This window comes from Diabrotica virgifera, chromosome 3 (genome assembly GCF_917563875.1).
Source record: "Diabrotica virgifera virgifera chromosome 3, PGI_DIABVI_V3a".
Classification (NCBI taxonomy): domain Eukaryota; kingdom Metazoa; phylum Arthropoda; class Insecta; order Coleoptera; family Chrysomelidae; genus Diabrotica; species Diabrotica virgifera.
In genome coordinates this window covers 270,182,654-270,206,833 of record NC_065445.1, presented here as the reverse complement: position 1 = coordinate 270,206,833, position 24,180 = coordinate 270,182,654, and the positions used below count along the sequence as shown (strand labels likewise).

At 32.0% G+C, this 24,180-nt stretch overlaps 1 protein-coding gene across 1 annotated transcript; it reads left to right on the top strand.

Annotated features, from left to right (window-relative positions):
- Positions 1-240: 240 nt before the first annotated feature.
- LOC114328298 (UV excision repair protein RAD23 homolog B) lies at positions 241-23,649 on the top strand. The gene is made up of 6 exons (XM_028277120.1): positions 241-513; positions 573-651; positions 714-846; positions 8,244-8,550; positions 10,514-10,787; positions 23,220-23,649. Exons 1-6 carry the CDS (start codon positions 448-450, stop codon positions 23,423-23,425), a joined length of 1,065 nt encoding a protein of 354 aa, XP_028132921.1. The 5' UTR covers positions 241-447; the 3' UTR covers positions 23,426-23,649.
- The last annotated feature ends 531 nt before the right edge of the window (positions 23,650-24,180 follow it).

The window sequence follows — 24,180 nt, the reverse complement described above, 5'->3', positions numbered from 1 at the left end:
AAATCAAAATAAATATCCATCATAGGCAAATTTTCGCGAAATGTCGAAAGTTCTTTTTGTTGAAATATATTTATAATTTAGTGGCTAGAATGAATAATTTTGATTTAATCATAAATAGATCAGAATTACTACTTTATCTCTAGAATAATAATTATACATTACTTCGATTTGGCAATAATTAGAGATTTTTAAATACCAGCAACCGGTGGTAATATAAATGAATACGCCTCATATGTATTGTGACATTTGAAAGCAATCTGTCATAGATTAATAATATAGTATGCAATCTGTCCTGTCACTATAATATGGCCGCCAAATTTATCAGTTCTGCTATATCATCTTACAGAAATATTTAGCCGAAAATAGCGAACAGTGGACAAAAATTTAGCTGCTTATAGTGTTATTTACTTTATTTTAAGACTGTTTTATTAATTTCGAAGGAGCAACATGAAGGTGACACTAAAAAATCTTCAGCAACAAACGTTTATTGTAGATATAGAAGCGACAAAAACGGTATTGTATACATACTTATTAATTTAATTATTTTTCCGCTATCGGCTTGTTTGTTTTAGGTTAAACAACTTAAACAGAAGATTGAAACGGAAAAGGGAAAAGATTATCCTTCTGAAAACCAGAGACTGATCTATGCAGGTTAGTAGAACTGTGTATTGTGTTTCTCATAACACTGTGTAACAAACCTTTTGTTTTCGTAGGCAAAATACTTACAGATGAAACAGTTTTGTCAGAATATAACATCGATGAAAAGAAATTTATTGTAGTTATGGTTACAAAGCCAAAGCAACCAGAGAAAACAGATAGTGGAGATGGAAACTCTACTCCAGCCAGGTTTGTTTATAAAATCTTATTTACTAATTTACCAAGGAAAATTAAGTATTTGAGGAAAAATCATGTCAATAGTGTGATTATACTACTGTTTATAGCAACGAACTGTCAATACTGATGGAATGGCCTGTCCCATTCAAACAGTGAACTGAGATTGCGGCCACCGTACAAGAGAGAGGACCTAGAAAGAGACAGAGAATGCCAGGGAAAATTTGCTACAACTACCACCAGAGTTGCCAGATGTGATTTTATAAATCCCCCCACTTAGAAACTGAAATTCCCTCAAATTCCCCAAATTTAAATTTTTGCTGCAATTTAATAAATCAGTAGTCAAATGTAGAGAACCGTGAACCAAAATTATACTACTTATCAACAGTGGGTGACTGGAAATAATTCATAGATCCTTTGTCTTCGATTATATGAGAGTATAATATACAGTTCTATGTATCCCCCCAAATCTCCCAACCATTTCTGCTGCTTAGAAAAATTCCCCTAGACGCTTTCAAATTACTCCAAAATTGTGGGAAATTACCCCAATCTGGCAACCCTGACTCCCACTATCAATTTTTTTGTTTATGAAAGATGGCGATTATCTTCTATCCTTCCCTGACTATACTCTCTCATCCTGGACGCATTAAATTCTTCTTCTACGGCACTACAGCCCAAATTGAGCCTTGGCCTCCTTTATTTTTTGCCTCCACCCTTGCCTGTCTGTGGCTGCTCTTCTCCATACACAGATTCCTAAAAGTGTTAAAAAAAATTGCATTAAATTCACTTCTTGCCCATTTCATCAGTATTGACAGTTCGTTGGTTTATAGTCCTATTGTTTATTTTTTTTGTGCTGCATATATAAACGAGAAATAAAAAAGCACTTGAATCATTTTCAAACATCAGATTTTTCTTGATTTCTTACGAGCAGTGCCCTTTATGTTACTAATTTTCCTTTTTTTGTTAATAATAGTGTTTTTAGTGTTTAACCCTCCAACAGAGAGGTGAAACAAAATTATAATGTGTTTCCATGGCTGAGACCCTATAGGCCCCACCTGTCTACTGGAAAGTTTATGAACTAAACACATTGTCTTTGTTTAATCCTCTGTCACCCAATATATCGCACCCTCAGTGCAAGACTGCAGTAAGTCAAAATAAGTAAGTTTCGAGATATAGACGATTTTGTTTATTTTCGTGCTAATATCGGTGAAATAAGACACAAGTTTTAAGAAAAATTAACATTTGATTATGATTTTGCATGCTTTTCAGCCTATATTACATTAACCAAAAATAGAAATTTAAATAAAATAATATTAATGCAAAAAAAATTAGGAATTTCAAAGTTACAACACTTTTGCACGGAAAAAATTGTTAATCACTACACATTTACTATTAGAATTTCAAAGTTACAACAGTTTTGCACAGAGAAAATTGTAAAAAGTGTAGACACATTTACTTTTACAGTAAAACCTGTGTTACTGGCCACCTGCCAACATCGGCCACCTGTACTAACGGCCAGTTTAAAAATTCCCCAAACCAATTATGTATATCTAGACTACAAAAACTGGCAATACCGGCCACCTTTCTATATCGGCCAATAGTTCTTTCATTTTTAGTGGCCGTTGCTGACAGGTTTTACCGTAGTTGTTGTCCTCTCCTCATACATCATCTTGTGTAAAAAAATTTTTATAAAAGTATGGTGGGCTTCTGGTATCATACCCGAATGGCATAAGTATACCAAATCTTTCTTTTTGGCCATTTGAATTTTTGGCTGTTCTTTGGCAAGTTTTCTGAGAATAGATATTTTTGACCTCTCAGTATTGTCAATACACAAGTTTTAAGATAACTGTTTTTACAATCTAACAAATAAATGGTCAAACGACATCGCACACATCTTATGGATAATAAATATAATATCACACGAAGGACATAAAATTTACATGAATAGATTGGTCTCGAAAATCTTTGTTTATTGTCTCAGCCGTTAATGGATTACGTAGATGCGCTGTATATTAAAATTAAACACCACAGATATAGATATTGAACACTGGCGAAGCGTCCATGTAACCACTGTTACCATTGGTAACAGTTAAAAATCTTGCAAATAAATGTTTTATGACGATGAATAATTCTATTTACCAATAGAAATATATTATTATATTATGTGGTAATAGTACCTAACTCAGTAAATATCTCACTAAATAGCCAACTACTCGTAGACACGAAAATATTGGCGAGTTTATGTGACTCCGTTGCACTTTATTATACTCGGTTACCAGACTCATTTCTGGTGACAATGGTTATATAAGCACGCTGGCGCTCAGGACCAGGTAGTGACTGAAAATTTTGAATAAGCGATGGCATAAGCGCGCTGTGTATCAGTAGGGCTGTTACCAAATTTAAAATTGGTGACAGTACCTATAAAAAGTGTGCGTGCAGTTAACCATAGATGAGTGTCGTTTCTTAATCGATCAACTAATTGAAAAGTAATTCTCCTTGTATAATTTTGGAGAAAAAAATGAGATTATTAAAAATGAAAGACCTATTTTAAACAATTTAAAAAACGAATCAACAAAAGTAGTTCGATATTTTAAATTTAGTTGGTACAGTGAAAATCCTTGGTTATATTATCGTTGCAAGAAAAATATACTGTATTGTTGGGCATGTCTTCTGGTTTCTACAGAAAAATGGGTGGACCAGGTTCACGATTTAAATGGTGTTAGATTTTTAAAAAGGAGACATGAAATTTCTCTGTTACCTACATGTAAGATGTATACCCAATTTGATTCAGTTTGGCAAAACAAAAATCAAAAGTTCTCTTAAGCTTTTAAAGCAAATATTGCTAAACATAATGAGTTTGTTAAAAAAATAGATAGGTATATCCTTAGCACACTTATAATAGATACTGTATGTTTTTGGGCCAAACAAGAACTAGCGTTTCGTGATCATTTTGAGTGCGACGACTCTGACAATCGAGGCAATTACGGGGAATTGTTAACATTAATTGCCAAAAAAGATCAAAAATTTTGTCAACATCTAGAAACATCTGTTCTTTCGAGAGTTTCAAGTCATATCAAAATGATATTATTGAAGCTACACTCACCGGCACAAAATTCTGTGGAAAAATGGAATAGCTGATTTTGTTTCATAGTCCTGTCATATTATCCCAGAGGCATCACCAACATTTTGTTTTTTGAATTATCCGAATATCTTTTTTCTTGTAAGAGCTGTACCATTTTTTGTAAATAAAAACACTGATTGACTCATACAATTGAGGTTGGATTGATAAGATTAGAATGGCCCACATGCAGCCCAGATCTCAATCATATTGAGCATTTATGGGATGAAGCTATCTGCCGTCATCCTAGACCTCTAGAAAAGTTGGTACATTTATGGCCCTTGTAGAGGAATATCGGGCTATTCCCCAAGCAAGGAAAACACATCTTTATTAGATGCTAAACAGATTGCGAGCAGTCGTTGCTGCAAGAGGTGGACATAACCGCTATTGAATTGTTTTGTTTTCTTGTTAAATTTGTTTTTTGTTAATTTTAGTGCGTTTGATATTTTTAATTAAATAAACCTTCAAAGCAGTGTTTTTAATTACAGCTCTTACAAGAAAAGAGATATTCAGATAATTCAAAAAACAAGACCTTAGTGATACCTCCAGGATAATACAAAAAGGGTATGAAACAAAATCAGCCCTCCAATTTTTCCACAGAATTTTTTAAAGTTAGGAGAAAAAACAACGCTTACATTCACTCCCGTATAATGCCATCTAAGCAAAAAATTTTGTTACCGGAATACTAGCAATTGACATCAATACATGTACCTACAAACTCGTGCAAGAATCTTGAAAATCGAAGTACAAATAATAAAGTTATAGATTGTCATACTTAATCAAAAATTTTGGGTGGCGGAATTTTGTGCCGGTGAGTGTATATATACATTTAGCCATATAATAAGATTTTTTGCATCTGGTTTTGGTAACACTTCAGAAAAAGTCACGCGTCGCCACTGCCCATTAAGCATTTGAAAGTTACTAAAGTTTTACAGGGGATAGATATGCATGTTTACAATCGAATTCCATGATTACTTCATTTTCATAAAATTTTGAGTTACTGCAGTCTTGCACTGAGGGTGCGATATGTTTAGTTCATGAACGATTTGGAAATAGTAAAGTTGACGCATAATGCAGGTGATTACAAATGTTTCCATGCTAATGATCATGCCTAGTACAGTAGAGCATCGATTATCCAAACTAATTGGGGGACAGGGGTGCTCGAAAAATCGATTTTTTCGGATAATCGAACTGTATTGACATAGCAATCTTATTTACCCATAGGCAAATGAAAACCTTGTTTACATACATCTTTACATACTTACATACATACATGTATATCTTTAGTGACAAATAGGATAGAAATTAAACAAAAAATTTGCAACAAAATGAAGATTTTTTTAGCATGAAGCATTAAGAAATCGTCCATTTTCTTCTGCCGAAGCAATCCTACTCATTTACAAGCAGCTGTGTTACATGTTTTTTAACCATGTGTCTGGCAAAGTATTTCAGAATGGATTAAAAAATATGAAATTTGATTTTCGGTGTCAGTTTGGCATCACAAATTATATGCAACAAAGCTAAAACTCCCTAGGATCTAGTAACTGTATTGGGCTTGTCCCGTAGAAATAAAAAAAACAAAACTTATGTCCGTCTTTTGTTTTTTTATCTGTCTTACCAACCTACCAACTTTGTATTCATTGGATAAATTGGTTGCAAATTCACCTCCCTCTAACCGTTTGTTAATCTCGTTTTTATTTTTCATAGAAAGGGCTTATGTTTAGGCATATTCAATCAAGTTTTTATACGATAATTCAGGAGTTCAGATAAGCGGTCATTCAGTTGATTGACATTTGGATAATCGACGCTCTACTGTATTTAAATGGGTCTAGGACGTTTCATCGCCGCCGTTTCAATGCCGCCAGTTCGATGCCGATGTCGGCCGATTCATCGCCAGTCAATTAGTGGCTATCTGATATATTTCCGAATTTTCGACAGTTACAATTATTAGTTATTTTTAGTATTAATTAGGAATTCTAGGAAATGTAAGATATGACGGCGATGAAATGGACTGGCGATGAACCGGCGGCATCGAAACGGCCGGCGATGAACCGGCGGCATCGAAACGTCCCATTCCGATTTAAATTGTTTAAAAAGTGTTTCGGTAAAACCGAGGGTAAAACATATAATTTTGTAAGCACTGAAAACACAGTCATTATACTATGGATTAAAGAAACTTTTAACATCAAGTATAGTCACAAAAAGAATAAAACTATTAATACATAGAACTTTTATCAAGCCCATCCTCACTTACATGTCAAAAACATAGATAATGACAAAAAGCTATGAAGAACTTTTATGCTGTTTTAAAAATAAAATCCCTAGACACATTTATACAGGCGTGCAGAAAAAGGATTGTGGCATAGATGCTGTAATTTTGAGCTTTACCGCCTTTATAGTGAACCTAGTATTATTAGGTCCATCAAACACCATAAAGAGGCTGCTGTGGGTAGGTTACTTAGAGAATGAACAAGATGGAACCGTCAAAACACAGTTGAGTCATATACATAATTCCAATATCCACTAACTCCACTTTTTACATATTTTGAACTATCTTTGCCATTTTTGCCAAAACCTGCCATCTCCTTTCATTCTGAAGATTTCAATATGGCGTTATAGTTCAAAACTGTGTGAATATTGTTGTCCGTAATTTGCTTTTATTAATTAAAATAATGGAAGAAATAACTAAACAACGTCGGCTAACTAAAACATGCTTATTAAAACAAATAAGAATAAAATTCATGTCACGACAGGTTTCAGTACCAGTAGACAAGGCTGCGGCTTTTGTTTTCATTCTTATTTCTACCTCTTTCTTGTTAATCGTCGTTGTTTCCATCCCATATGTAACAGCAGGTCTTATTAAGGTCTTATGTAGGTTCATCTTTGTTCTCTTAATTATAGTCTTGCTACTCAGAAGGTTTCTATTCATTCCATTATGTTTTTTTGCCTTTCAGAATTCTTTCCTCTGTTCTCTCTTTTCCGGTTTTCCCTATTGTTACTCCCAAGTAGCTAAATGTGGATACAGTTTCAAATTTATGATTCTCTGTTATTAGATAATTCTGAGTTATTATGTCATCCTTCCCTATCGTCATGTATTTTGTTTTGTGCTGGTTTATCTCTAACTCAACTCTCTTGCCTCCTTATCTAATTTTTCAACTGCTTTTATAAGTGTCATCCTCGATTTCGCTATAAGTATCATCTGCATATACTACTAGTTGAAGTTGATCGGTAATAATGTTTGAAATTTAAAACTGTATCCACCTTTAGCTACTTGGGAGTAACAATAGGTAAAACCAGAAAAGAGAGAACAGAGGAAAGAATTCTGAAAGGCAAAAAAACATATGGAATGAAAAGAAACCTTCTGATCAGCAAGACTATAATTAAGAGAACAAAGATGATGTTCGCAAAGTTTGTCCCACTTATTGTCCAATATCAAGTTAAATAGTATCGGTGAGATAAAATTATCTTGTTTCACACATTATATCCCCATATAATAAATAAAAAAAAATTGAAAAAACTAAGTTTTCAATCTAATAGCACATAAAACAACATCCAAAAATGTTACCCTACATCCTACCAGATTGAAAACAATGGGAACCTTCTCTGGTAACACCTCCGAGGCTTCTACAATTTGCAAGCCATGACGGATGCTGAGACTAAGGAAGATGAGGGAATTTTACAATTTATAATTAACGTCAGATCTGCTCAGCGCAGTAAAGTTCCAACGAGAATGGTTCCCTTCATACTCCAATCAGAGTAAACATGTAAATCAAAAATGAATATCCATTTTCAATTTCGTTGCAACACGAAACTACAGCCGCATCATTATGGCTTGCATCCGTTATGGCTTGCAAATTGTAGAAGCCTCAGAGGTGCTACCAGGGAAGGTTCCCATTGTTTTCAATCTGATAGGATGTAGAGTAACATCTTTTGATGTTGTTTTATGTGCTATTAGATTGAAAACTTAGTTTTTTGATAGCAGTTGCTGCTAGGGCATCCCTGCCATTTCATTCGTTTGTCCTAGTTGGGTCAAACAGAGCAGCATATGTGCCTCCTGATGAGAGACTAATAAGTTTCGAAACCGGTAGAGGTGCTTGCTGCATCCTCTGATTGAACTGGAATAATGATGCGGCTGTAGTTTCATGTTGCAACAAAATTGAAAATGGTTATTCATTTAAAAAAAATTGAATTAAGGTGTTGGTTTAGCAATGTTACTTCAACTTGTAAAAGTATTAATTGTTTACTTTTTACTCCAGATCTGTTATATCTACCAACTTACGAGAATCTTTTACAGTAATACCCCTGCTACTCCAGCAACACAACCAGCTCCCACCAGTACCCCAGTCGCATCAGAGGATACTCCACCACCTGCCTCCGCCCCCACCACTCAAGCTGCTTCTGAAGCACCTTCTACTATAAGTAGCGTAGCCGAATCCACCCTGCTTATGGGTGAGGAATACGAGACCATGGTGAGGAACATTATGGATATGGGATATGCAAGAGACGAAGTTGAACAAGCACTGAGGGCTAGCTTTAATAATCCAGATAGGGCAGTAGAATATTTGATAAATGGTATACCTCTTATGGATGATCAGGAGGCAGTAAGTACAATATTTAAACTTATTATTTGTTAGTATTGATCCATTGGAACTTTGCACAAGTATGGAATTATTCACGAATTATTTTTTATACTACGTCTCTTTCCTACTCACAGAAACAAACAATTAATTTTAGCCACCTATGCATTGAACAAAGATGGCCATAGAATGATGATCAGTAAATTTTATTTTGGTGGTGTTCGATTCATTATGTTAAGGCCATCGGTACATAATTCGCAAATATTTTACGGCTATCCCTACTTTTTCTGTCTTTACACGGCAAATTACGTGTAGTAAAATTCTCACTGGTATGGATATGTAAACTTTACTTGACAATGTCATCATTAACTTTAAAGATGGCTTTTGAATGTTCTTGGATAACTGTTACTTCTATAATTAACTGCCTTAATTATTAATTCAGTTAATTAATATAATTTTTTCACTAACTATGTATTCAGTGATTGCAATAATTTATCTACTGTACAACAAAAACTAATAATCAATCGAGAAAAGAGGAACAGTGATAAAGTGGTTTTTTAATAATATATTGTTACTATGAAACGCTTACAATTTTGAACATCTTTAACAACAAAATACTTGGATCACTGAATATATCCTGGTGTATATGCTTTGGATCTTCCATAAATAATAAACAATAAATAACTTTTTTATTAAGCTCACGTCTTAAATCAATTATTCATCAAATACACTATCAATATTATTTAATCAATAACTCAAAATATTCCCGAATCCATGTCAAATATTTAAAATTGTCACTGATTGTCACTGTCTGACTGACAATACTCTATTCGAATGAGTGCGTTGTATGACAAAGATAGATTTGGAAAATATTACCACAGACATTGTGTTCATTTTTTTCGAATCCTAAAAAAACCACTAAATATTTTTGAAAAATTTAAACGCAGAATGAAAGACTAACTTATTACTGAGGGCCGAAAGTCCCTTAGAATAAATAAAAAGCTTATTTTTAATGAGATATTTGAAATTAAAAATCACACTAAATTTTCTTTTAGTTTTTCACCCCTGTAACTTATGAAAATAAACAATATGGAAGTTCTCAGGGACTTTCGGCCCTCGCTAATAACGTAATCTTTCATTGTGCGTTTAAATTTTTCAAAAATACTTATTAGTTTTCTCAGGATTTTCAGCCGAAAATACGTACCCATCCCCTTAACAGGAACATTGTCTGACGATATGTCTGCACTGCATATTTGCTTATTTTCAATAAAAACGCTTTAACTTCTGGTTACTACGGTTTAAATATTTATTTACTTTAGATGTTATTGGACAACCTATATGTCAATAATTGAAATAACTGAAGTATATAAATTATAATTGAAGTAAAAGACTAGTCTCAGCATCTGTTATGGCTTGCAAATTTTAGAAGCCTCGAAGGTGTCACCAGGGAAGATTTCCATTGTTTTCAGTCTGGTAGGATGTAGAGTAATTTTTTGGTGTTATTTTATGTGCTATTAGATTGAAAACTTAGTCCTTTGCTAGCAGTTGCCGCTAGGGTATCCCTGCCATTTCGTTCGTTGCAATCCGTAAGATCCGTTGGGTCAGACAGAGCAGAATATGTGCCTCCTGATGAGAGACTAATGAATTTCGAAACCGGTAGAGGTGCTTGCTGCACTCTCTGATTGAACTAGAATATGATGCGGCTGTAGTTTCGTTTTGCAACGAAATTGAAAATGGTTATTCACTTTTTATTTTTTGTTTATATAATTGAAGTATAAAAACCTCCATTATAGTATTAGCCATTTTCTAATTCTTATAACGGAGGTACGTTTGGCTCACATGTTTTGATTTATTTCCTGTAATATGAATGATGACGATGTGCAAAGATCCAGTGGATCAACTGTAACTCTTACATGTTAATATAAAGAGACCAGTTTCATAAGAGAGAATGTGCTCAGTACTCTACAGAACGATTGTATTTTTTCAGGTCAGTGAAACTGCTGATCTCTCAGGTGTAGACGAAAGACAGTCTGAATCAGACGACCCTTTGGCATTTTTGAGGACTCAACCCCAGTTTCAACAAATGAGACAAGTCATCCAACAGAACCCACAGCTGTTGAATGCTGTGCTACAACAAATCGGAACAACCAACCCTGCTTTGTTACAGTTAATATCCCAGAATCAAGAGTCTTTTGTGAGGATGCTCAATGAACCTGCCAGCGGGGGAGCACCAACGACTGGAAGTGGGACTGTACCTAGTGGTGAGTACTATTTAATCTTTATTTAATTTAAGGGGAGAGTATGGCTTGAAATTTTCGATTTTTTAAATTATTTTAAATCAAAGTGCATAAATTCAAAAATTCTTTCTGAAAATTTCAGATTGATCGGAGTAAAATTACCAAAGATACAGCATGTTGAATATCCTCACCTTCGACTCGCTTTGCCGCCGTTTTCTGCCAGCACGCTAGAGCGTAGTGAGAAACGTTCAACAGCTGTGCCCCTTCTATTTTGTAGATTACTCCGCGATTCAAAAGCATATTCAGGTGTGCATCACTTTACAATTTGAGTGACAAAAGAAGACGAATACGAAGTACAGATAAACAGGGAGAAGTGTACTTTTGAAGTGTGTAAGATATAAAATATTATTCCTAGCTGAGCGCTTTCGGCTTCTAAGGCCATCTTCAGAGCTATGGTCAAAAAGTTCAAAATAACACTATGAAGAGAGATGGATCTCATGTACGATATAAAAAGACTTCTATTTCTTATGCAGTTTTTTATTGATGGAAAGAAAACCTTGTCTGTCTGTTGAAAAAAATTGCTCAATGTTGCTGTTGGTTTTTTGTAGCCGGAAAAGTTAAAACATAAAAATGAGCACAAAGAACTTTCACACAAAAAATTACATTACAGGTAACGAATATTTGATCTTAGTAAGGTCAAGAAACCTTACCAATTTCGCAAACAATGTCGCAATTAATGGAATCGATTTATCTTTAGAAGGTAAATAGGCGTACCAGTTTTCGTTTTTCTAAAAAGAAGCCTTTTGGAGGAATTTAAAAAAACTAATAACAAGGTGCCATCTTCAAAGAGCTCTAGCTCCATTAGGAAGTATTTTGCGGACTAGGTGAATTGGTTAAATTGTCTTATTATCTGATGATTCTCCAGTCTTCGTTTGCCAGGAGAGTCTCTGGACACCCTGTATGTTAACTAATAAACTTGCTGGGTACCTGGAGTATTTCATCAAACTCCCAAATATGGTATTTCCCTTTACTCAAAAAAACTGCAACCGAAAACCGTTAAAACTGAGTATAGTGCAGATGCATATTTTGTTGAAATGTTCCAATAGAATCTAGCAGGAATAAATTATGTATATATGGTGTATAAAAGTATAAGGGTGATTCCATCTCAAATCACTCAATTTTGGATTAAAAAAAATTTTGAGTCTCCGATTTGTCTGAAAATTGGTATATAGCTTCTGCGGGACGTAAAAATAAGATATTTAAGGTCAAAAAATCTTATTTTTCTATTTTTCTCAAAATGTTATTTTATGCAATTTTACAGTGATTTGGTGTTTATTTAAACAAATTTGCATTTTTTTTTTTTCGTAAAGTATCAATGGAAAATATAATATTTTAATAGAAGGGCCTCAAAAATGTCATTATATGACATTATAACAAGTTATTTTGATTCAGAACAAGTTTTTGGTCAAATTTTATGGTGTAGAAAACGTTAAAATACCGTTTTTTACATTTTTCTCCATTCCCAAAATTAATCATAATCGATTTGGCTGAAAATTTGCCCACACATAGCCAAAACATAGGACTTTAAGTGGTTAGAAAGATTTGAATTATATTACAATACCAAAAAAGTTACATGCAATATCATAGTCAAAAATATAGGCATCTACTGAAGTACAATTAACTCGGAAAATATCGACCTCACGAAAAAAATTGTTAAAAAGAAATTGTAATAATTGTAAATACGATTTATTTGGAACAATTTCAGTTCCTGCCATTTTTGTCGAAAAGTTAAAAATGGCGGAGATATTGAGCAAAACAGGTTCTCCTTTAAAAATCAAGATGGCGGCTAACGTAACAGAGGAATTCATTCGCGATTTTAAATTTAGGCTACTCCCTAAAAATTATTAAAATAAAATTTTGGGCAGCTCGGCATGCAAGGGCAAAAATGCTATTCCGACTGGACTAATATACTTTTGAGTCTGATATTATTGCATGTAACTTTTTTGGTGTTGTTACATAATTCAAATCCTTCTAACCACTTAAAGTTTTATGTTTTGACTATCTGTAGGCAAATTTTCAGCCAAATCGAGTATGATGTATTTTGGGAATGGAGGAAAATGTAGGAAATGGAGTGAAATGAGTAATGGAGGAAATGAGTAATGGAGGAAATGAAGAAGACTGGCAGAATAGACAGGCTTGGCGAACGGGAACCCAAAGGCGTATTACGCTGTGAACGGGATTTATATATATAGGAAAATGTAAAAAACGGCATTTTAACGTTTTCTACACTATAAAATTTGATCAAAAACTTGTTTTGAATTAAAATAACTTATTATAATGCAATGACATTTTTGAGTCCCTTCTATTAAAATATTATTGTTTACATTGATACTTTACGATAGAAACTGCAAATTTGTTTAAATAAACACCAAATCACTGTAAAATCGCATAAAATAACATTTTCAGAAAAAAGAAGATTTTTTGACCTTAAATATCTTATTTTTACGTCCCGCAGAAGCTATACTCCAAGTTTCAGAAAAATCGGAGATCCAAAAGTTTTTGCCTGAGTGATTTGACATGGAATGTACCATAAACACTCTGTGTGGCGATATATTTTGAATAAAATAATATAAAATTTGAAGTTTTAATTCCGAATTTTTAATCTACCCCGTTTTATGTCAAATGGCATCTACTGTTTTAAATAAATGGACGATGAACTTGTTTTTGAAGCTGTGCCAAAATCTAAATGCATTGTATAAACGTTTGACAATAAATTTGTTTGTGCTGTTGAATTAATCAGATTGTTTTGTTTATGCTTTTAAAAACACTGAATGTTTGTATATTGTGGTCATACGTAAATAAGGTTTATCCCCTTGTAATTAAAATTAAGTATTTTATAGAATTATCATTGTCATTTCATTTTTATACCAGACCTTCAAAGTTTCTTGTTATTTAGAAGTGTAAAGCAACTCCACATTAATGTTGTTATCACATTAAAAAAATTACAACTTTTTTAAAAACATTTAGATTGCAAAATTATTATGCAAAATCTATTAAGTCGATTTTAATGAAATTTGGTGAGCAGTTTAAGTAGATTATAGAAATTTTCTAAGCTAATTACGAAGGTCCTAAGAGGTTGAAAAACATGGAATAAGATCAGGCTTGTTTTGCCCCCTTATTTTGTATTTATTACTATGTTGCACGAAGGGTAATAAATTAAAAAACATTTTAAACCAGTTGTATATCATAGAAAATTTAATTATCTTTATTTTATTTCGTTACGACTTTGCTTCAAAATAAATCGTTTTCAAGTTATAAGTAGAGCTCGGGAAATATGCACTAAAATATGCTTTTATGCATTTAATGCATATAAATAAAAACGGAGTAATCCTTGTTTTGAAGGTATTTAATTATTTATTTTATGCCAATGACCTTATCTGTCGAGGCATTTAAGCTGAATAAAAAAAATATTGAAATATCTATTACCTACATCAATATTATCAACTATTTTCAATGGGAAATAAGTCAAAATTTTACCAAAAAAGTGATTTTATTAACGTTTCGACGCCCAAGTCGGATGTCGTTGTCAAAATACAAAATAATACTAAATTAAACAAAAATGTTGTTGCTTAATAAAAAATTCTTCTAATAATTTATTTAATCTGACTCATTTATATCGGCAATTCAGACATGTATTATACATTTTAAAGTAGAAGACTTTAAAATGATATTGCCAATATTGATGAGTTGCGTTCCTGGGACGACTTTACTAAAAGATAGTCCGTTTGATTACATGAAGTCAACCCAACTCAAGAATATCCGCCACAAAAAATCATAGCATGTGATCTGTCTTTAGAAAAACAACCAAATGCAAAGGTGGCAGTAAAATTCTCGCGCTATATGTCGTGATAATATCCCGACATCGTAAGTATTTGGGCTTACATTTAGTTTATTCTCAAATCTAATACCAAATTCCGACTTTAATATGTAATATAATATGCTATTTTAAATTATAAATAATATTAATAATACATAGATATTATACAGTATAAATTAAAGAAATATGGAACATAGCTTTTTAAGACACAGTGTTTGAACTGCATTTGAGATAGTGGACCAATATAAAAGTTCCAGACATTAAAACCAGAAATCATAGCAACATTAACATTGGCATGTAGAAAATATCTTTGAACTAGAACCTCCTACTTCTATCTCTCTTTTTGGGAGTTTACTAAAATAGCGAGCCCAGCCGAATGAGCCGAAAGTACATAATCGGACTTAAGGGTCCGCACCGCGCCAAGGAATAGAACCGAACCGAACCCACTACCTACATGCACAGACAAGGCGATTGCAGATACGCAGTACGAATGGGTTATTATTTTTATAAGTTTTTGGATATGTATTTAAAACATATAATTTAACCTAAAATATTTATTTTAATATTTATAGTGCCTAAATATTTCATGTGTATCTATTTATGGATAATGATGATTGGCATTATACATAATATTATGTATATTGTTCTAAAGCTATTTTTTTGTGGCGTTTGTGTAATTTATTTTTCTAAATGGGAAATAAGCCACAATTTAACTTAAAAAATGATCTTGTTAACGTTTCGACCTCCACTTCGGACGTCGTTGTCAAAATACACAGTATTAATAAATTAAACAAAAATGTTGTTGCTTAGTAAAAAAAATTTCTTCTAATAATATAATTTATTCTAACTCATTCATATCGGCAATTATTAGAAGATTTTTTTTACTAAGCAACAACATTTTTGTTTAAATTATTAATATTTTGTATTTTGACAACGACGTTCGAAATAAAAGTTAACAAAATAATTTTTTAAGTTAAATTGTGGCTTATTTCGTATTTAGAATAATAAATTACATAAACGCCACAAAGAAATAGCTTCAGGCAATATGTTAGGTGAAAAAATATGTTTTAAATAGGTACGTATCCATAAACTTAAACTTATAAAAATAAAATAATCTATTCGTACCGCGTATGCACAAAAAGCTAGAAGGATCTGCAAATTCTGCAATCGCCTTCTGCATGTAGTCAGGTCGCCGGTCGGTTCGGTTCTATTCCTTGGCGCGATCGCGAGGCGGACCCTTAAATAGGAACCGGTCGTATAATAATTCTTATACCTGATTCTGACCTAGAGGTGGGCTAGAAGTATTTGCAATCATGTAACGGTAACCCATCGTAATTTTTACCTGTGATTGTGATTTAACAGAGCAACAAAATAGTCGTATTTTAAACTCCTAATTAAAAATGTTCAAAAAAATTCAACAGGTGTTATTATTTTGTCTAGGTAGGAAACAATTTTATTCAAAAAGTAGTTTTTGTAATGAAAATAATATTGCATTAATAAATAATTTCATGTTTTTTTCATTGTCTTAATTGTTATTAGAAAATCTAACAAGAGCATAGGCGCCAAATTTCGGGCCAATGCATTCATTTTTTTCGAATTTTAAGAAAATAATAAGTATTTTTGAAAAATATAAACGCGGAATGAAAGATTACATTATTATCGAGGGCCGAAAGTCCATTAGAATAAAAAAGTGTCATTTAAATGAGATATTTGAAATTAAAAATCACACTCAATTTTCTCTTCTTTTTACCGCTGTAACTTATTAAAATACACATTATAGAAGTTTTCAGGGACTTTTAGCACTCGGTAATTATGTAATTTTTTATTCTGCTTTTAAATTTTTCAAAAATACTTACTAGTTTTCTTAGGATTCGAAAGAAATAAATGCATTTAAATAGCATTGTCCCGAAATTTTGCGCCTACCCTCTTAAAAACGAAATACAAAGTAAACTTTAAATACCAGTATTTGCTACAAATACTTATTAGTTACTATTTGGTACTTTTAAATTAAAATTTCAGAATAGCAGCCTTTTAGCCTTTTTATAATTAACTCGAGTTCTTCAATCAGAAATAATTAGACCAGCTTTGGAAATAACCGTTCGCAAGGCACTGATGTTCCGATGACACTAATTCGTTCTTGAGCTACTTGTGCATGATAAGGAAAAATATATTTATTTTCTCTCCGCCATTTTAACGAATCTTCATTTCGAGGCAACCGATCGCATTCCCTAAATCTTTGCATTTCTATTATTGCCCTGCTTGTCGTAGTGCCTCGTAGCTGATCCTGCGATCCCATAATATCATCCGGATCTGCAGATGTTTTCTCATGTTCTAATAAAATTTGAGTCGTAAATCCTTTATCTTTTTGTTCCATTCCAAGTTTTTCTCCAATAAGAGCGATTCTATTTTCTGTGCTATTTCCGCATTTGTTGGATCCTTAAAAGGAATTAGTCGAAACCTTATTCTGCCAAGAAAAGTTGAAATCGACAGTTATCGACAGTTTAATAAAATACTCATACATTGTTGAACTAGTGTTTACGTACATATTTGTTATGCTTATAATAGCCTTAACAATTTCTTCTAGCTGAATAAATCTTTCCAACATATAAAATGTCGAATTACAACATGTGGAAACATCTTGCAGTAATTTGAGAGGATTCCCGTTTCCTGGATTTTTTCAAAATCTAAAAGTTTAGCAGTTGCTTGTAGAACTCTTTTTAAAGTGGCTAATGGTATTTTTTATTTTGGTTAAATTTTTAATGATTTTCTCATATGTATCACTTTTGATAACAACATCTGAGGTAGAAGTTGAAACGTCAATAAAATCATTTTTTTAAGTTAAATTGTGGCTGATTTCCTCATCCTTTAAGCCATCGTTCACAATAAAGTTTATTTATTGTGTGTGCAAAGCATCCAAAATGTTTCATTTTCACATCATTTTGTACCACCTTTAACATTTTGTGCATTATAGGAAACAATAATGTATTAAAATTTTGTTTTCTACGTTCTCTAAGTTTGATAAGACAGCTGTATCTTACAAATATTTCATGATGCATAATTATCATCCACTTATATAAAAACGTTCCATAAACTACTAAATTTTTCTATTTTTGTTTGGCACTAATGGCATGGTATGCGTTCTAATAGCAAACCCAATTTTGTAATAGTGACCTAAACAAAATAATAATACGTGTAGAATTTTACGATGGTCCACAGTGGTATACTACATTCGCTCTCGCGAGATTTTTTTTGACACTGACATTAGTAATTTCTTTTTTGAAAAATTCAGTTGTCAGAAGTGACTGGAAATTACTACAAAACCAACGCACCTGCTCATATCCAATATTATTAATAGTAAACAGACATAAAAATAACATAAACCTTACGTCAATCAATATTTATTTATTTAAACCATTATAATGTATTGATAGCAAATGAGAAAATTATTTATTGTATAAAATAAAAATATTTTGTAGAAATAAACTTCACAAAATTTTATGAGATTAGTAGACACTCTAACTATTTCTAATAATTCTTCTTTTTTTAATGAAAGATTAAGTTGATTTGAGTTGATTTTAGCAGTTAATAGTGTGAGGTAGGAATTTTTGTGTTGTACGTTTCCTATTCCGAATGTCTCAAAAAAAATCTCGCGAGAGCGAATGTAGTATAACACTTTTTATTAGGAGTTTAATATACGAATATTTCGTTGCTCTGTTAAATCACAATTGAATCGGTCATTGCGAAAACAATCTAAGACCATATTTTGGGTAAAATGACGATGCTTTTCAACGTAATTAAATTTACATATAAATATATACATAAACATTTAAACTTGCTTTGCTTTTCAGAAAGATTCATTTATAACCCATAATACTTATACAGAGAGCACGTAGAGGTTGGAATAAATTAATTTTCTCGAGAATGGACAATTTTGGAAAAAATCCCGAAAGAGGTCAATTTTTATTTTTAAATTACGACTTTTTGTCATATATATCATACTAGTGACGTCACCCATCTGGGCGTGATGACGTCATCGATTATTTTTTTAAATGAGAATAGGGGTCGTGTGATAGCTCATTTGAAAGGTAATTTAATTCTCTATGCAGTAATATAAACATTTACATAATTATTTATATAGGGTGTCCAAAAGAAATTGTTTTGAATTAAATTTATTGACATAAAAAGAAGGATGAATGTAATTTATTTAGTTCAAAATACATTTTACTGTTCTCAGAAAACAGAAAAAATGTTTATTTGGAAAATAATCATTCCTTTTCGCTTAAATCAAATGTTCAAACTGTTAAGAGGAAGGTGGGTGGCGGCTTTAATATTGAGTTTATTCAAAAAACAATATTTATTTGTCAAATAAACATTATTTCCTGTTTTTTCTGACAGCAGTAAAATGTATTTTAAGTTAAATATATTACACAAATTCTTCTTTTTGTCAATAAATTTACATAATTCAAAAAAAAAAAATTTTGGACACCCTGTATAAATAATTAGTTAATGTTTATATTACTGAATAGAGAATTGAATTACCTTGCAAATAAGCTATCACACGACCCCTATTCTCATTTAAAAAAATTATAGATGACGTCATCACGTACAGATGGGTGATGTCACCAGTATGATACATATGTCAAAAAGTCGCAATTTGAAAATAAAAATTGACCTGTTTTGGGATTTTTTACCAAAATCGTCCATTCTCAAGAAAATGAATTTATTCCAACCTTTACGTGCTCACTTTTAAAATATTGTATTCACTCGGAATATCCAACTATTAATGAAAATATTTTTACGTTTCCTTAAAAGTTTACACATTGTAACATGTATTGTTTTCACAATGACTCATTCAGTTACAGACAAAAATCACAATGAATAAAATATCACTATCGTAAATTAGCCCACCTCTAGACTCGTTCGGTTGATTTAAAACAGAATGAAATGGTAAATGTAGGCGGGCTTTTGCATTTACATAGCTTAGTTCAGAATCCAGCAGTCGACTGAGGTATTGTACTTGTATAATATAATAATTATTTGAAAATATTTTGTTGGCCAACCGCCTAGAGCCGAAATACATGTATTGGCTATGATCCGTTTAAATATCGCTGGACCTGTATACATAATACTAAAATATAAAATATGTACTAACTCGATATGTTACTGACTTATAATCGTGGTATTTTCTTTCTATTGACTTCCTCTTTTAGTATGGGTAACCACATCCTACTGCATTCTACCGAGGAATTTGCGACACAATTGGTTTCATTTAGCATAATTAGAGCCGCTTCTTTGATTTTTCTCTTTTTACTATCTCTTTCTTTCAGGGCTATACTTGAATCTCTCCACTGAACTCTATGTTCATTATCCCATGCGTATTGACATATTTGAGATCTATTAAAACGCAACTCATCAATATTGGCAATATCATTTTAAAGTCTTCTACTTTAAAATGTATAATACATGTCTGAATTGCCGATATAAATGAGTCAGATTAAATAAATTTTTAGAAGAATTTTTTACTAAGCAACAACATTTCTGTTTAATTTAGTATTATTTTGTATTTTGACAACGACACCCGACTTGGGCGAAACGTTAATAAAATCATTTTTTTTTGTAAAAGTGTGGCTTATTTCCCATTGAAAATAGTTTATTATAAAATTGCCACAAGGAAATAGCTTCAGAACAACACTACATAATTATATTCATTTATTCTTTATATTTATCATCATTCTTTATTATATAATTATTAAAATTAAAGCTATAGATTATTAAATGGTTTTCTAAATTTTCTATAGACAAACTGAGCCATATATCTGATAATAATTATTGTTTATACACGGAAAACTCATTTCTACTTCACATGAAGTTAAAGGAGCAAACTTAAAATATTGTATAATTGAGGGTTTTACCTATAAAATTAAATTATCTTCACATTTCCCCATCTTAATAATATTGACCCCCTCCGTGGCTCAGTGGTAAGAGCGCCTGCCTTTGGATCAAAAAAATCCGAAAGGTTGTGGGTTCGAATCTCACCAGGGTCAGAAATTTTTCATTTATTATAAATTAATAAATGAATATATTTTCTGTCCTTGTGGGATCGGTACTCACCGGAGGGACCGCAGACGTTCGGATACAATTAGCGTCTCTTTGCAAAGACAATGACGTCGACTTTGCAAAGTAACAAGACACTTACTCAATACACACACACTACACATGACACTAGGTACCTAACTGTTCAAAATTACCGTACCTACCATGCCAATGGCCATTAGTTGTCGAGGCATTATCTAAATAAAAAAAAATAATAATAATAATATTTATTTGAATTATTTTTTGATATCCCTCATTTTTCTTTAGGACTGTGCAGAATTTTTGATGCAATTTGTTGGTTTCCCCTAGGTGTTTAATTTTTTCATTTAATGAATTGATAATTTAAATTCTTTGGTCTAATGAAATGTTTCGCTTTTCTAATTTAGTAATTGGTTCAGCAATATGTACAAAATTGATTTGGAAATGTGTCAAATTACTTTGTAATAACGGTTTTTTTAAAACATCCACACATTTTTTATAGCTCCTGAGTTATCTACATCTAAACTACAAAATGACGTATCTAATTCCCTCAAAATTATCGATTATGAAATTTACAGAATTTAACCATGTTCATCTAGTTATCACAAGTTCAGGTGGTAAAGGCACATTAGGTAAATGGTCTTTATACACCTGTACTCGCAGAAGGGCTTTTAATTATATTTTTGTATTTGATACAAGGGTATTGACCATTGGAAATTCTGTCCTTACAGTTTCTGCTACTATATTTAAAGCGTGTGCTAAACAAGTAACAAATTTGAAAAAAATATTTTTAAATGTTGTCCACCTTTGGTCATATGGCGCAGCATCACTTAACAATAACAAAAATTTTTTACTAACAAAATTTGACTGCATGTTGTAGAATCCCCTTCGTCTCCTTTATTCGTCGTATCCTTGCCTTCTAAATTGTAAAAGACAGATATTAAGGATATTAAGAGAAAGTGGTTCCACGAGAATTTTCAGATTTATTGTTTAGCTATGAGTCTTCCCCATTTCTCCTTAAAAAATTTTCTGTTTGTGTCGTTTGAGGTAAAAAAAAATCTGATTATATGCAATTTTAATAAATACATATGCACTTATAAAATTTATCCAAAATATGCGAATATGCACTTAATATAAGCAAAGAAATTAGAAAAAAACTATGTTTTTCGAAATGTTTAAATGTTTTAATTTTTTTATTAATGTTCCGGGCATATTTGAGAAGGAGCATAAGTCAATTATTATTATTATTGAAGTTACCACATAACTTTATTTGCAAAAATCCGAATGCCACCTCTCACATTCACCTCAAAACAGATCCGCTCTGGTCTATTAAAGTTACAATTAATATTGGCTATAACCACGTGTGCTTGTATAGACTTCTAACCAGTTCCAATCGAAGTCAAAATTTGACCCAACATAGCACAAAATTATTTATTAAGGCCATCGGTACATAATTCGCAAATATTTTACGGCTATCCCTACTTTTTCTGTCTTTACACGGCAAATTATGTGTAGTAAAATTCACACAGGTATGGATATGTAAACGTTACTAGAATGTCATTCTACTTGACAATGTCATCATTAATTTTAAAGAGATGGCTTTTGAGTGTTCTTGGATAACTGTTATTTGTATAATTGCAAATTATTAATTCAGTTAATAAATGCGATAATTTTTTCACTAACTATATATTCAGTGATTGTAATAATTTATATGTACAACAAAAACTAATACTTAATTGAGAAAAGAGGAAAAGTATTAAAGTGATTTTTTAATCATATATTGTTACTATGGAACGCTTACAATTTTGAACATCTTTAACAAAAAAATACTTGGATCACAGAATATAATATCCTGATGTATTCTGTACTTGGATCTTCCATAAATAATAAACAATAAATAACTTTTTATTAAGTTCACGTCTTAAATCAATTATTTATCAAATACACTATCAATATTATTTAATCAACAACTCAAAATATTCCCGATACCATGTCAAATAGTTAAAACTGTCACTGTCTTGTCATCATATTCTATTTGACTCAGTGCGTTGTATGACAAAGATAGCGAATGTTCGATTTGGAAAATATCACCACGGTCCATTTTTTTCGAATCCTGAAAAAACTAATAAATATTTTTAAAAAATTTAAACGCAGAATAAAAGACTTAATTATTATCGAGGGCCGAAAGTCCCTTAGAATACATAAAAAGTTTCTTTAGAATGAGATATTTGAAATTAAAAATCACACTAAATTTTCTCTTAATTTTCCACCCCTGTAACTTATTAAAATAAAATTATAGAAGTTTTCAGAAACTTTCGGCCCTCAGTAAAAACGTAATCTTTCATTCTGCGTTTAAATTTTTCAACAATACTTATTAGTTTTCTCAGGATTCGAAAAAAATGAATCTCCATTTGAATAGCATTGCAGCCGAAAATACGTACCCATCCCCTTAAATATACTAGACAGTTGATACTGTGTCCAGTTAATAGAATATATTTATTTTTTAGGGGGAGGTGCATTAGGAGGATCTCAAGCAGCCGCAGGCGGACCGCCACAAGGCATGATCCAAGTCACCCCACAAGACAAGGACGCCATCGAAAGGCTGAAAGCCTTGGGCTTCCCCGAACACCTAGTAGTGCAGGCCTATTTCGCTTGTGAAAAAAATGAAAACTTGGCGGCTAACTTCTTACTCTCCCAAAATTTCGATGAATAATTCTTATGCTTTAAGTTTTTATTTTTCTTTTTTGATAAAGCTCCCATCCACGTTAATAGCATTTTCAGTTTAATGTTGATAAGCGAGTTGAGGGCACACACCTTATTCTATATATAACTTATGTATAAATACAAATCTTGTGTATATTAGCGATTTTTCTTGAAACATCGAAGAATCTAGATGTTAAGAGGCATGTAGAGAATTCAATAAATGTAATAAACAATTATGTATGTTTAATATGCTCTAAAATATTCAGCCCTACACTGTAACTTTTAACAAATCGAATAGAAATGACTAAGTCGAATCGTAATTACCCGAAATCACAATGTTGGATATCTATCGCGTCGTTTTCGTGTTTGGATTGGCATTCCGTAACTCACATCGTAATCAGTGTAAATCGAACACTCCAACTTCTATTTGACGCGCTCATGTGTTGGCAACACCGCACTGCAAAGTTAAATTAGTGTTCTGTGCGAAGAATTCATCAAAAAAAGAAGAAATTTTGGTTAAGTTTGACAAATTCAACAAAACAAGAATAAAAAGTGGCAAGTGGAATACCGATTGGGAACATGAACACCAAAGAAACAAACATTTGCTGAGCATTTAAATTACATAGAATTTATCTCTGAACATAAAATATTAGAAGGTAAAAGTAAGTTTTTCCCTAAGAAAAATTTTGGTTCTAGATACGTTCAAATCCACACATCTACCAGTAAATTAAATAGAGTAGCAATTTTTAAAATGTTTAATGATTG